The sequence below is a fragment of the Pygocentrus nattereri genome, chromosome 25, assembly GCF_015220715.1.
Source record: "Pygocentrus nattereri isolate fPygNat1 chromosome 25, fPygNat1.pri, whole genome shotgun sequence".
Taxonomy (NCBI): Eukaryota; Metazoa; Chordata; class Actinopteri; order Characiformes; family Serrasalmidae; genus Pygocentrus; species Pygocentrus nattereri.
In genome coordinates this window covers 21,834,319-21,850,522 of record NC_051235.1, presented here as the reverse complement: position 1 = coordinate 21,850,522, position 16,204 = coordinate 21,834,319, and the positions used below count along the sequence as shown (strand labels likewise).

The 16,204-nt window shown below is 40.5% G+C and overlaps 1 protein-coding gene across 1 annotated transcript; it reads right to left on the bottom strand.

The window, feature by feature from the left end:
• Positions 1–544: 544 nt before the first annotated feature.
• On the bottom strand, positions 545–2,947 carry fibinb (fin bud initiation factor b). The gene has a single exon (XM_017703515.2). The coding sequence runs from the start codon at positions 2,494–2,496 to the stop codon at positions 1,879–1,881; it is 618 nt and encodes a 205-aa protein (XP_017559004.1). The 5' UTR covers positions 2,497–2,947; the 3' UTR covers positions 545–1,878.
• Positions 2,948–16,204: the final 13,257 nt, after the last annotated feature.

The following is a 16,204-nucleotide window of genomic DNA, read 5'->3' as shown; positions in this document are numbered from 1 at the left end:
AATACTTTGGATGTCTGGTTCCTGTCACCACTGCTGTGAACAATTTTGGTTTCTCAGAATGGAATATTTCATATCAAATCACTCTGAATGACTTTGTTTGCATCTTAATGATGTTAATATGAAGAAGTGCAGAAACAAAATCAATGGAATTCCCACTGAAGTCTCTGTTTCTGTCTCAATTCACTTCAGTCCAATTTAATTCAATTCACTGTAGCCATGCTTTTGCCGAAGGCTCAGTGAATAAAAACATTTTCTTCTCTCTCTCTCTCTCTCTCTCTCTCTCTCTCTCTCTCTCTCCCTCTCTTTCTATCTCTTTGTCTCTCTCTCTCTCCCTCTCTCTCTCTCTCTCTCTGTCCCTAAATGAAAGAGCAGTACATGAAGTGTCCCAAAGTGTGTATGACACGTGTCTGACTTCTGAACTGATTTCTTCACAATTAGAAATCTGCCTCGCATGAACTTCATGATCCTGACTCATTCTCTGTCTGTGCGTCACGTTTATAAACAACTCCAAAAGCCTTCCAACACCAAAACACACGCAAACCTCCATCTTTAAAAAATTTTATTACAAAGTGGAACAAACCCAACCTCTCAGGAATGCAGCTCCACATGGTAAAAGGTCTGAAGTCCAATATTCCTGCCTGCAGTTATCTTTGATTCTGAGGATACGTCATCCCCACTCTCTTTCCCTCACAACATCTCAGAGAATAATTACAAGAATATATTCTTACTGCAACATCTCATTACATGAATAACATACAATGAAGCTCTTCCCCACCCCATAAAAATATAGACACTCACTCACAGTATAACAACTTAGACGCATATATAACATTTAAATGTACAGATTTACTATGGAACAAGTCCATAAGTCCAAATATAATTCTCCTCCTCTCAATAATAATAATATTATATGCTGTTTTACATAATTGACTTAAGCCGTATGTTTCAGGAGGATAGTCAGACTGAATATTTATCTGTTGCTACTGAACTAACACTAAAGACAGATCATAGTTTTTAATAGGACATATTCTACATGCATTTTCATGTTTCACTGAAAGTAAATAGCTCTGGATTTACTTGACTCAGTTGTGCACACCGTTCTACCTAAATCAAGCATATAACTTACTTTTTAGCTATAATTGCACTGATATGTACTGATATGCACTGATATGTTGGCATCCACTATACTGACGTCATATATTTCATTTATGTGGAACCTATGCGTCATGAATCAAGTATACCCAAAGTATTTTTTTCCTTTTTTCATTCTCTTCTGTATTTTGAAACATGCACCATAAAACTGTGTCCATCTGTTTTTCATGGTTTTTTGCAGAACATAAACATTCAAGTACTGTACATTTCTTGGCCGAGTGCTAGTAAAAGTTAACACCCATATTTCCACATGCGGATAAATTCCTGGACTCTTCTGACGAAGAGTCTGCGTGGTGAGACCGTCTGTTCGAATGAATGAGCACCAAGAGATGAATATCTGAGAATAACTCTGGACGGCTCGTCCTTGCTGTGTCCAATCTGCGTGGGGCAGTGGACTGAACATTGCACGAAACAGCTGCATTCATTTGGCCAAATACCCGAGTAATGTGGCTGATTCAAACGCACCTCAGATCCACAAGAACAAAATATACCACATCAGCACAGATACTGGGAAAAGTAAGTAAACTGGGGCATAATAACTGTGCCGGTGTGATATATTTCATTCATCCGGAACTCATGCGTACATTTGCATCAAGCAACTATAAAGCAGGAATACAAAAAAAAAAAGAAGACAAACCAATTGCACTTTTTTCCTATCAGCTCCACTCAGTTAAAGCGCGTGCCCGTCTGCGTGTTCGCGCACGTGTACCCCTGGGTTCCTCTACTTCACCCCTTCAGATACTCGTTCTTGAGTCGACTAAGGCGCGCGCCGTGACTGCGCACGACGAGCGAGAGCAGCTCGTGGTGGTCGACGAGGGAGACGGCGAGGTGGCGCGTCTCGCGCAGCAAGTCGCGCGCGTGCGCCGCCATGCCCGCGAAGTCTTCGCTGGGGCGCCGAGCCTCCTCGCGCTCGCGGCTCTGCGCGAACTTGCCCTCGAGCTCGAGGAGCGCGCGTTCGGACGCTGCGAACGCCTCGCTGATCTGCGTGGTCTCGCGTCGCAGGTAGCGCGCGTAGCTCTCCTCGCCGTCCAGGTCGAGCGCCACGCTGCGCGCGAGCCCCTCCAGTACGCGCGCCGCGTCCTCCGCCTGCCGCCGCACCAAGGTGAAGTCCTCGCGCACCAAAGCGTCGGCGTCTGCGTCCTCGCTGCACGGGCGCCGCTCGTCCGTCACGCGGAACAGCATCTGGCACTTTTCCGGGTCGTCGTTTTCCTCGTAGTTACCGTCCGGCACGAAGTAGTGGTGGAAAGTGCCGTTGGACATCTCCGGGTGCAGCGGACCCATGAACAGGGCGTGCGCGCACACCATCGCCCACCCGCTCAGAAGCAGCCCCGCGCGCAGCACCATCCTGTGTGTGTATGTAGAAATGTTTACCCAGTTTTTCTCCAGAACTCGTCTTTTTGCGCCAAAGCGCGCCCACTTTTACGCGCACCTCTTCAGACCCGATCTGTAGCCAGGCTCCTGTTTTCTGCACCGAGCATCTCTAAAACGAAGCGCTACATTTCCATACGCGAAGAGAGCGCGAGCTAAAAGCCACCGGGACCCCAACAGCTCGAGCCTTCACAATCGCCCCTCCGGACTTGCTGACTAACTGCACGCGAGAAGCGGAATCAGGCGGCAGTCCGAGTGGCCCAAAAACTGCAATGGGCTCTGTTCCCGGGGCGTGCGCGCGCCTGCGTGTGTCTGCCCAACATCTGGCTGAGGCACTAATGATAGCCCGGCTCCCTCTCTCAAATTACAAACCCCCGTCACCGCTTCACTTACAAGGCAGAACACATCGCTGGCTGGAGTTTAGGATTAAAGGAGCAGAAGCTATTAGGAACTTTTAAGGGAGGTGAATGGGGCAAAAAATATATATACAGGAGAGATGAGAGGTAGTGCTTTCAAACCTGACAGTCTTCGAACATGTTGAGATTTCCTTTAAGCTCCTATGGAAATATGAACTCGTTTTTTTTTTAACTTAAAATACTTAGAATAAATACTTCACGTTGACTTCTCATGCTTAGACCAATTCTAAACATGACCAATTCTTATGTCCAAAAAATAAGTATTTCATTTGTTGGTTTTTTTTTTTTTTTTTTTTGCATTTTATTGTTTTCTTCATGATTTACATTATTTTACATATTCAGTTTAGTCTCACCCATTCATGCTGAAGTTATAAGGAGTGTTTGAGCCTGGATTGCTTTCAGAATGAGGCACAATAAAGTCAGACAGAGCAGCATATAACTGTCTTAAAAGCTCAGTAATAAAACAGCCTGTTTAATTCTAAGTGATAATAAGAGGTTAGAAAATGATTGTGTAAAAAAATAAAGTATGATTGTTTCTGATTGGGTGGCATGGTGGCTGGTCGGTAGCACTGTCGCCTCACAGCAAGGAGGGCCTGGGTTCGAGGCCAGACGACAACAGTCCTCTCTGTGTGGAGTTTCCCCGTGTCTGCGTGGGTTTCCTCCGGGTTCTCCAGTTTCCTCCCACCGTCCAAAGACATGCAGTCAGGCTGTTTGGACATGCAGGATTTTATCTGTGTGCTGTCTTCTGTGATACATTAACCACCTAACATTCTAGGCTAATTACACACTAAAGCTTTTGTTCATTAACTGCAGGGACTTTAATGCAAACGAATGGAGCTTTTCTTAGGTTATAGAAATAAATAAAACAGATTATAACATTTTTAAAGGTGCTATACAGCACAAAGACTTACAATGTAACAATGTTGTTATGCTTTTATTATTCTGCAAGGTACTACTTGTTGCTGCATGTCAAATATATTCATAAGAAAGTGGTGAACAATCTCTCAATAAGCTTTTGAGGATGAAGATCTAAATTATGTGGATAATATGACAATGTCAAGGCCTCAGTAAAACTCTGACCTTCTGCTTATATTAGTAATGGCAGTTGACCCCAGCCTGACAGGTTCCTACATGCTTAAATGCACCGACACGCAAAGATATGATTTAAGTGTTCAATTAAGTTCCATTCAGGTCTAACAAGCTCTTGGCATTGAGTGAGTTAAAGAGAGGAAAGGCCAATTTAACGATGAGAGTGAAAGACACATTGCTGGATGCCCCGTGTTGCTTTTCACTGGCCTGTATTGAAGGTGCCAGGTGGTTGACGTGCTTTTGAAAAGAAAAGTGCTCTCTTTACTGCTGCGATCTTCATTTCCACAGACGGCTCTCTGCCCGGCCCTTCTGACTATTACTCCAAAGAGGGCTGCTGAGTGATGATGAAAGGTCAGGACCTCTGTAGAGCATGAGACTAAACAGGCGCTGCTCAGCCCTGACACCATGGTGAGCTCTTCTTTCTCACTCTCCCGAAGGGCCCCTAGCAGAAGGGTGTGAATACATAACACACAAAAGAAAATACTTCTTAGTGTGACCTGTCATCTCAGTCAACTCTGATATTAGCCAGATGAAGCAAGGTCAAATAAAAATGAATAAGTCATAAAAACTGCACAGCATTAGGAAAAAATGATCTCATAATATGAAACATAAACTATTAAAAAACAATGAGCTCTCAGATACCCTTAAGTAAGACTTCTAAAAAGATTCTTTAAGGAAGCCAAAATGTTTTGAATGACTTTGCTTCATTAAAGTCTTTTGGTTCACTAAAGAGCCACGCAATGGATGGTACTTTAAAAATGCAGATGAAGCCACTTCATTGAAAAATGCTTTAGGGAGCCAGAATTGGTTCTTCTTTGGCTCCAAAGAACACCTTTTGGTTCCCTTAAGAATCTTTCAGTTGCTGACTCTTCAAAAAATAAAATAAAAAGAATCCATTTATTCTAACAACCAGATTGTTCCCTAAAACTCTGAATGGATGTTTTTATTTAAAAAAAAACATCCTAAAACTACTCCTAAAAGGTTCTTTGCGAAATAAAGAAGTGTTTTCTATGGCATTGCTTCCTTTACTCTTTCAAAAAATAATTCTTTAAAATCCCAACTGAGCCCACCTGATTGAAAAGTTCTCTAAGGAACCAAAAGGGGTCTTCTAAAGAGCACATTTTAGTTCCCTGATAACCTCTCAAAGGATGGTTCTTTAAAAAGCTTACTCAAGTTAAAGGGTCCTTTAGGCAACCACCCCTTAAAAAGGGGGTTCTTTGGTAAAGGAGAAGGTTACATATGGAACCAAGACCACTCAAAGAACTATTTGAATGTTAAATGGTTCCTTGCATGATTAAATGGCTCTCCGTCCTGTTGTATTTGGTTCATTAAAAGCATTGCTCCAAAGAGGCCTTTTTGGCTGCATTACTTTAAAGAGTGAAAACTGGCCAGAACTGAGTCAATGTAGTGGTCATGAACATGCATATGATCATGACTGATTGATATAGCGTACTTTGTGTTTCATCCATTTTCTCAGAATTGGCAAGGCCATATTGACACACACACACCCTCCTGACACACACTTACACACATGTTCTGTCAACGTTCTGACTTTTACAAAACTGCATTCGGTCTGGTGTGTCACACAGAATGAAGTAATGAGAAACTTTTGAGGGTGTGTCTCCTACACAGCTTAAAAAAACAGCTTCCCGCTTAGGTTCCCAACAAATGCTTGTCAGAGTCATAAAAAACCCACCACAAACAGAGCACAACATGTGAGCTAAAGGGAGCGAGCGGCAGACAGCTTAACTGAGCGAGAGCATGCATGTGTGTGCGTAGAAGAGTTTCAGTTTTCACTACGTCAGGATCAGTTGTTCCCTACCTTGCGTTCTCCAGAGACACTTTTAACTTTTATGACTCTTCCAAGCAAAATTCTGAGGAACCTTCTGTATACACCCTGAACCCCTTTGAACCTGGTTCCCCTGAGGTTCCTCCTACAGAAATGCACTATAAGCTGCTGGCTCTGACTCTGCTCTCATCGCTCATTTCAAAGGTGGTCTCAGATCCTTCTAAAGGCATTGCATCCAGCTCCTTAAGAACTTTTATCATTGTCAAATTTCCTAATGACGGAGTCATTTCAGCGTATTCGTTTTCCTGAGAAGGTACTGAATGTATTTATTAGCCATCAATAGCAGCTATGAAAGTTTAAACAAAGCCCTCATTTTCAGCTGTCTAGCTGAACTAATGTATCATTGTAATCAGCGGTCAGTGAGCGCATAATTGATGGCATAGCTGAATCGTGTAAATGAACGAACTCCCGGGCTGCGGGTTGAAGATTCTGTTGTCTTTCCACATGCTTCACCGAGATGATGTAGCATAAATAGCCTTAAAGTCACCATGTTATATGTGGGTAGATCCTTAAGTAAATCACAACTTTGTGCGGTTACGTTGTGGTTGAGCTGAATTGAGGCCATCTGCTTGGCAGGAAAAACCTGGGCACTGGCATAAATGCCATGAACCTCATATGAACTGAACTAGTGGGCTAGTGTGTATCTGAAAGGGCAGGATTTATGGACAAGTGGTTGATTCATCATTAATCCTCTCAGAGGCACGATAAAGCACTCGTGAGTTTCACTGGACCCACAGCACTTTCCATGGAGGAAAAGGTCTCAATTATTGAAGCTTTTGAGCAAGAAGACCATAAAAGATGCAGATGCTGGGGACAGAGCCATCAGAAATATAAAAGAAACTGAGTGTCATGTTTTTCTTTTCCTGTCTACCAGTCCCCTGAGGGGATGCAATGTCCAATTCATATATTCACTCTCAGAAATAAATCTACAAGAAGTGGAGAAATATTTCTTTAATGAGCCACCATTGAAATGTTCACTTTACTTGAATAATGCTGCATAACTCATGTTGTCATGAGTTGGAATGACAGATTTTGTAGTAATATAACAGTACCATGTTTCATAATAGATATCATGATGTTTTATTACTGAGCAAAACATGTCAAATCAACTCATGACAGCCATGACATGTTCATGAGATAGTTAAGTTACTGTTATGAGGCAGTGTTACCAAATGTTCTTTAGGGAATCTAATGTTCTTCTTCTATGGTATTGCTCAAAGAACCCTTTTTTGCACCCAGATGTGCACAAACACAAGGTTCTATATGAATATAAACACTTTAGATCTTCCTTTATGCTCCTGTTATTCAAAAAGAGCACATTTATTCAAAAACATAGCTTTTTGTGTATCAGTAAAGTTGACATGTTGGAGCACGATCCACCCAATGACGTTCAAAATAAACGCACTGCCAACACTCACAATGTTGAAAGCTTCAGGCGCTAAAAGACTTATCATCATTTCCACTTGCAGTAATAGCCAATAATTTAGCCTGAACAGCCAGTGGATATTTTGCAACAGACACACAGCCAAAAAACTATTATTTAGTCTGAAAAAAGACCCAAAGGTCTTTTGAAGTGTGGGGTGCAGTGATGCAGCAGAGAGCTAATGAAGGCTTTAGTCCCACAGCAGCCTTTTTCACTTCATCACACACATGTTCCCAACATTCAGGCCAAGGGTGACCTCAAAACAAGCTTCCAGATAGCAGCTCAGCTGCCCACTCTTATAAAGCTAGACTTTTATTGCTCCTGCAATTAAATCTTCTTTATTATGACAAAGCTTTGGAAGCCATGATGACACATACACTTGCATACCATGGTGTTTGAAGTAAATGATGTCAGCTGGAAAGTAGATAACAACCACAGTTGTTATACAAATATAAAATTGAAATGAGTAATGGCACTGTTATCATGGGGACTTTTACTATGAATTTGTTATAGAGAGTACAATGACCAAGTGGGGACTAAATGAGTTTATACCCTCAAGAACACTATTAAACCAAGTGAAGCAAATTCTCCAGCGGGTTGCGAGCACAAAACAAACTGCCATTTGGCCTGGGTAATGGGCCTGCTTAAAAGTCCGTTATTCAGTAGTCACTTGTGCTGTGATGGAACAACACAGAGCATATCTGTGGTGTTTCTGTAGTTGAGAGAGGAAGGAACACAGTGGTGACCTCCACAGGGAGAACCCAACGATGTTGGAGCTGTTCATACTGAAGTGCTTATGAGATTTTTCCAGTTGATTTGTGGTCGAAAGCTTCCCCGCCAACCCCTCTGCTGGCTTACGTATTGTCGGGCTTCATCACTTTCTCATATGGAAACTTAGTCAGGCCAAATTAACTCACTTAGACCCCTCTCTGCCCCACACTCAAACACACTCCAACAGACATGGACCTAGACCAAGGGTGATTCTGGTCCTAGAGGGCCAGCGTGAGGCACAATTTGGTGATTTCCCTGCTCAAACACACTTACTAAACCTGGCAATTATTAGATGAGTTGAACCAGGTGTGTTTGAGAAGGGAAATCACTAATGCAGGACACCAGCCCTCTGGAGCCAGAGCTAAGCACCCAAACCTAGATGAAAGCTCAGAATACTGAACATCCCATCCAGCTTGGAATAAAACATTGCCAATTTATGTGCCATTTACCAAAAGATGAGAACCTGGTAAAATATGACAAGTCTTGGCAGACTGAAATTGAAGGTAATCATATCCTAAAGAAACACAAAAATCCACACTTGAAACAGATATTTTTATTTGTGATTGAATGATTAACAATAATCAGCTGATTAAGTCGAAGTATTTAGCAAAGGATAATACATTGACATCATTGTCTGTTTGGATTTTTGCTGGTCCTTTGGGGTTGAATTCCTGGATTAAAAGAAGTAGAAAAGATTTAATCCAACACAGAAGCTAACTGGGTAGCTTTTGAAAGCCTCTATCACAGCACTGAGTCACAGAAGGTGTAATTTTGTCCTTCTGAGTCTGAGCTTGAGGTCATGGAGCGGCATGTCAGACCTCACTGTTACCTGCTGCTCTTCAGACAACATAGAGGTAATCACAGAGTGATTGCTCCAGACAAACAGTGCAGATGTGATTACCCAAATCACAGTCCTCAGCCTGCAGGACAGATACGGGCTGTGTCCCTTCCTGTCTGAAAATAGAGACAGATAGAGGCATGACTCAGGGGTGGTTACAAAGAAGTCCCACTTAGAAAGAAAGAGAGAAAGAAAGAAAGAAAGAAAGAAAGAAAGAAAGAAAGAAAGAATGAATGAAAGGAGGAAAGAAAGAAAATAGAAAAAAGAAAGAAAAGAAAGAAGAAACAAAGACAGAAAGAAAGAAAATGAATGATAAAAAGAGAAAAACAGAAAGAAAGTAAAGGAAACAAACTAATTAAGAATCTGAAGGCAATGAGAAGAAATTACAAAAAGAAAGAATTGAGAAATGCTAAAGAAAGAAAGGAATGAAGAAAGACAAAAAGAGAGATAAACAATTAAACAATTAAGAGAACGGAGGAAAAAGACATGAAAAGAAAGTTAGAATTTGAAAACAGCAAGAAAACGAATGCCAAAGCAAAGAAAGACAAAGGAAAAATGGAAGGAATGAAAGAAGGAAGAAAGAATCACAAACCATCAAGAAAGAAAGAAAGAATGATTGGAAGGAAGGAAAAAAGAATCACAAAGCAGCGAGAAAGAAGGAAAGAAAAAAATGAAAAAACGCACAAATAAACAAAGAATCTGAAAGAAATGAAAAAAAAAATAACAAGAAAGACGAGAAATTAAGAAAGAAAGAAAGAAAGTGACTCAAGTCTCTACAGCAACTGAACACGGACGTGTCTTTCTCTCTCTGGGGTGCTGTTTGTTAATGTCTTGCAGTGCTGATGCCGTATTGGTGAGATCAGGCTGCGTTCATGTCTGTTGCTTGAAGAAAGCCACCATCGTTAAACTGTAATGGCCTGCACATGTGGCACATGTGGAAGAGCGGTTGGACTCCTGTATTCTTCCTTTTGACATTCATTACTGCACGATAACTTAATTGTGTATATACAACGCAAGGGAGAAAGGAAACAATCAGCAATTAACATTACGTAATTTATGGGAGCTGGAGTACACAACAAGAAAATATATGCTTTTTAGATGACATCGGTTGGTGGCTCAGGCTCAGTTAAACACAGAAGTGAATAAGATTATTAAGAAGAAGAAGAAGAAGTGATCATACATGATCATTTTAATATTCTTATATCATTTTTACATGAAAAACAACGATACAAGAGAATCAACAACATAAAAAAACCTGCAAAGACAACAACCACAACAAACATGAGTGCCTGAGAGTTAATTACTAGCAAGACATTATACATGTTTTATTAACAGCTAGGCCTTTCGCCATCCACGAGCAAACTTTGGCAGTAGCGTATCTATTCCTAGGTGTTTCTATCATTAAAGCTCTATATCCTTTTAATGTTAAATAAACCTTGCTGTGTGTGTGTGAGAGAGAGAGAGAGAGAGAGAGAGAGAGAGAGAGAGAGAGAGAGGATGTTTACCCAAAAGGGAGTTCGTAGGCTACTGTTTTTAAATTTTCGGTTTGGACCGTGCCAGGATGTGTCAAATAGGGATGGACAAGGAGAGACTTTAAGAAGAAAAAGAAGAAGCTAGCAGTGACCACCAACAGGAGCACAGAAGAGAGGGTAAGTTGTGAGCCATCTGGCAGGACACTTGTTTTCCATCCTGAGAGTCATGAGAGTTCTTTCTGTTCCCAATCCATCATTCGGGGCTGTGAAAGAGAGAGGGGAAAAAAATTAATAGAGGAACAATTTGCTTTACAAGCGTGCGCTGCTCCACACACCTGTCAATGCCTTTCCTGTTTGCTTCCAGGAAACCAATATTCCAATACAAGAGACAAATTCAGCTACAGTTCCAACAACGTCTACCCTTCCTGCTTTAGACTGAAGCAGTAAATTGCCGTCACCAGAAATGGTCTTTTGAAGAGTTGCCTCAGGAATGAGATACTTTATTTGGGATATCAAAGAGCTAGTTTAGAAAACCAGTTGAGACACAATTCATATGAAAGTGATTTTGAGCTTCTGATGTTTAAATTTGATTCAGTCAGCAGCAAATCATCAACAGAGTAATTCCATTTCTGCGAAGATGTAATATCTTCTTATTGTTTCTTAACAAGAAACAACAGCAACACGACAGTACTTCTAGGAAACACTTCTGACCTTGTCAGACCCTTCTGGAAATTATAGCTATGCAGCATTTCACACCAAACATAAATACTGTTGCCACAGCAATGATCTCACCATAACAACCAGAAGCAACTGCTGTCAGCAAGATTTATGGTGCAAGCCGTATTGATAATGTTTGTTTCCAGCATTGCGGTGCACTCGCAACATATGTTGAATATATTATACATGTTGTTCAGAAGAGCTGTTTCAGATTCACATTGTCCATTCCAAATGGAAGAATTGGAGGCCAAATCTGAGGTAAAATGACAGCCCTTAATGTAATTTCCAAATGCTGATGCTAGACTGCAGGAACTCTCACTGGCCATGAATCCTGGTGGTTATCCTTGTGTTTGCTCTGTTTGGATCCAAGCAAGTCAGGATTGTCTGAACCAGCTGAATAGTTGTGAATTAGTTTTTCCACAGAGTCACTGAAGCTTTTGTGTGTGTCTGTGTTAAGTAGGATGCAGTCCAAAAGAAATAAGCAAGTAGCCTCTTAACCCGGATCCCCTAGTGGTCTAGACTTTAAAGGGCCTATATGCTACAGTTTGCAAGCAGTCCACTTACAACATGAATGTGCCTTTATTTATCAAAAACAATCATGATAAATTTTTACACGATCACTTTCCAGTCTGTTTTTATTACAGTACCTTTCAGACATGCTGTAAATGATCTTTGTTCTGGCTGGCTTGGGCTTCAGTTAAAAAGCAGTCTGTATAGCAAATGTATAGACATGTATAGACTAAATGGGCAGAGGAAGGAATGTTAAGTTTGAAACTGTAAAAAATTTTTATATACTGCAAAAATGCATTTTATTGGAAAACTGTGGGCCTCATTCACCAAGCAATCTAAGGAAGATATTTCTTCTTGAATCCTATCATGCATTTTTCATAAACATTCTGACATTCACCAGTGTTTTCTCATTTGTGATTTGTTCTTAAGTAAGAACAGAATCTACACACACACACTCAAGAACTCAAGAGCACAAAGGTGTGAACAGTTCTGCGTTTAAGAACATGTCATGAATCTGACATAGACTTTTTAAAAGACTTTTTTAAACTTTAAAGAACACATTTAAGAACAAACTTAAGAAGACATTGATGAATGAGGCCCAGTGAGTTTTCCATTATATGGGCCTTTTAAGAGAAACCTTGTGCTCTAGTAGTTGTGCTGCACAACTAGGGGGGGCTCAAATGATAGAGACAGTGTCTGTACTCAGAAGGCTTTCCCCATTTATTAATCAGAATAGCAGAGTTTATATACACACAAATGGCATGATCATCGGAGGTCATGTGACAAAAAGTATTTAATGTTTTTATTTTGATAATACAGACCCATAAACACATTTAGGCACTTTAACTTTTTTCAGATATTCCAAATACATATTGTCCAACTTTTGTTAAACTCACGGTATTAGAAAATTAATTAATAAGTATTTTACACAGACAGTTCCAAATCTGGCAAATAAGACTATAGAGTGGGTATTTATGCATTGTTAAGGATGTATGTAAGCATTATGCCATAAAACGCATAGTTACATAGCAGGGTCACTGAGTGCTGAGGCGCATAGTGCATAAAAGTCACCAACACTGTGCTGAGTTCCAAACCTCCTCTGGCATTAACACAAGCACAAAAACTGTGCACCAGGAACTTTATGGCATGGGTTTCCATGGCCGAGCATCTACATGCAAGCCTTATTTTACCACACACAATTCCAAGCGTCAGATGGAGTGGTGTAAAGCACACCGCTACTGGACTCCGGAGCTGTGGAAATGTATTCTGTGGAGTGTGCTGTTCTGTTCCAGCATGCCTGTGCCCCAGTGCACAAAGGTCCATAAAGGTCCACACATAGCTCTGACATCAACCCCACTGAACACTTTTGGAATGAACTAGAATTGAGAATTGTGAGCTTTTCATGAGATCAAGTGAAATCCAAACGTGATCTGATCACCAAAAATGCATGTTGATGCAAGGTGTAAACTGAGTGGCACGGAAATTAATAACTGACTCATCAAATTGATTTATCAGTCTACTCAGGCTTTAGCATAGACTTTGATATTTGGAAAGGAATTTTGAGTTCTTTGTTAGAGTCGTCTAATGAACATGTTTGCTACATGCAGAGCATGTTAAAATAGTCACTGAATTGATCATTGATGGTGGGTTCAGTGTTTACATATTCTGAAAGTGTTCTTCTAAAAATGTAAAAGTAAGTGAATTCTGAATACTCCCTAGTCACAACATGGACTCAGTACAAATTTATGTGTTCTGAGTATGTATATTTAATATTTATATTTTAGCACATCCCAACTCAAATAGCTACTGAATAATATGTGTCAGAAGGAAAGATAGAATAATATTGTTTGCATAATAAAGTCTGCATTTTTAGGGGTTAAAAACATATGGGATTGAAGATTAGCTGAAAAAGGCCTTAAAGTAACAATGTGAAACTCTTGAATCTGTCCCTTTCTCTTTTGCTGTGTAGCGTGTGTGTGTGTGTGTGTGTGTGTGTGTGTGTGTGTGTGTGTGTGTGTGAGTGTGTTTGTCCGAGTGTCGTCCACCTGTGCTGTTGGATTTAGGCCATAGTGAAAAGCAGCAGCGAGCTCCTTCTTTTTGGCCACAGAACCTGTAGTGTCTGAGAGTATCAGACAGATTAGCTGGAAAGAGAGTGCAGCAACCTGGAGAATCAATGACCTGAGACAACCTCAGCCAGAACATTCCAGTGACGGATTCCAGTACAGAGAGAATCACATTCTGGGGGAAAAGAAAACATCTGAAGGAGTTCTGCAATTAAGCAGAAGTCTACTGAGGCAGTTTACCTTAAAAAATTAGGTGCTGAAGCGATAATTTCTTTATAAAGACTAATTTCTCGGTTTGCATTATCTCACAGATGTATTCTATCACTGCCAGAAAGCTTTAAACCAAATGTTAATTTAAACAGATGATGTTTCATAGGATGTGGAAGAAGCAGAGTGAAGAGCTGTTGGTGAGGCATTTGGCAAAGGATTCCCATTCATGTACTTGCTCTCCATTTTAGAGAATCATTCTTAGAAAACATTAGCTGTGAAATGTCTTAAAGTGGCAGAAGATTTAAGTCTAGTCAAGAAAGAGGTATATTCATCACTTGGTGGAATGGGAATGAATATATAACCACACAAAAACAGCCTTGGACTGACTAGACTCACTTTTTAAAGGTTAAGCTAAACAACCTTGCAAATGATGCAATAACAGACATAAATACACAGAAATATAGTCATATGCAAAAGTTTTGGCATATTTTAATGCACATTTACTTTTTGCTTGCCGAATTTAACATACAGGAGGAAAAAAAAACATAAAATGTGGTCTGAGCAATATTTATATCATTTTATGTTTTTTTATGCTGTTTCATGTTAAACTTGGCAAACTTTCCTGTAGAAAATGTGTTAACTTTGTTCAGGAGGAACAACAGCTAAGCCACACAGCAGATTCACTGAGCGAGCTGCAAAGTGCTAAAGTGCTTAGCGTGTAAAGATCTTCTATACTTTGTTGGATCACTTACTACAGAGTTCTAAATCGCAGTGGAAAGCAAAGTAAGCACAAGTGCTATGCATTGGAAGCTTCATGAAATGGGTTTCCATGGCTGAGCAAATGCACACAAGCCTAAGATCACCATACATAATGTCAAGCATTGGCTGGAGTAGTGCAAACCAAGAGCATGCCACCACTGGACTCTGGAGATGTGGAAACGAGTTTGTAATAAAACACGCTTCTCTATTTGATAGTCTGATGGACAAGTCTGAGTTTGGCAGATACCAAGAGAACAGAATGTATAGTCTGAAATGTAAAATTTGGTGGAGGAGGGATAATGGTTGTTTTTTCAGAGTTTGATCTCAGACCTTTGGTTCCAGTGAAGGGTAGTGGTAATGGTACAATAAACAAAGGCATTTTAGACAACTATTTGCGGCACGGTGGCGTGGTGGGTAGCGCTGTCGCCTCACAGCAAGGAGAGCCTGGGTTCGATCCCCCAGCCGGGTGATCAGGGTCCTCTCTGTGTGGAGTTTGCATGTTCTCCCCGTGTCTGCGTGGGTTTCCTCCGGGTTCTACGGTTTCCTCCCACAGTCCAAAGACATGATCAAATATAGTGGTAAACAGGCCCCGTCCCAACCTTTTCGGAATGCATTGTTGGCATTAAATTCAAAATGGGTATATATTAAAAAAAACTAATACAATTTCTCTATTTCAACATTTGATTTGTTGTCTTTGTACTATTTTCAATCAAATACATATCTGTACAGCATCCCAACTTTTCTGGAAATGGGGTTGCACATTATTCCAGTATACTGGCATATTGATATGACTGGTGTATACTCTGTCATATTAATGCAACATCAATGAATTGAAACCTTTGGAACTTGTGCATGTGCCTGTTGAATCACTACAGAAACATTTAAGCAGAAAAACTATGGCTTAGATGATTCATGACTTTATGACAGAAACTTTCAAAGCATCACTTTATAAGTTCAACTGAACTTTTAAGTTAAAAGCCTTTTGTTTTGAGATAGGTCAGAGATAAGTGATAAAAGCCAAGCTGCAGGTCAGGGTGTGCTGTTTTAACTCTGTGTGCTGTGGCAAGGTCAGCGAATAGGCTGTGTGTTGAACTGCTCTGGATTTAATAAAAGATCTCCCACTGAAACAGGCAAGTGCCCCAGAGAAACCCAGGAGAGACCCAGGAGTGATGTCATTGCTGGGAGTGGGTTTGAAAAAGGCTATGACTGCTGTTAGGGATAGGTTTTTACTGCATTGGCACACATGACCCAGAGCAGTGCCAGCGCTGAAATGACACTCAAGTTTTCTGCTACTTACAGAAGGGTGTGTGTAGTCTGTTATGACTTCAAATATGAACTTTTTTAATTGCCTATTTTAGCTCCACCTATATGACAGCCCATGCTACATAATAGTTTTAAAGGACTTATGAAAGTCTACATATTATTAAAAGAATAATGAGCATAGGTTCAGTGGGTAAATACTGTAAACTCTAACGGCCTGTCAGGAGCGGATCCTTCATTACTGTTTCATATTATGTCTTATATTATAAATTATATTTAAGTTTTCTGGATAATCCAAAGTACTTAT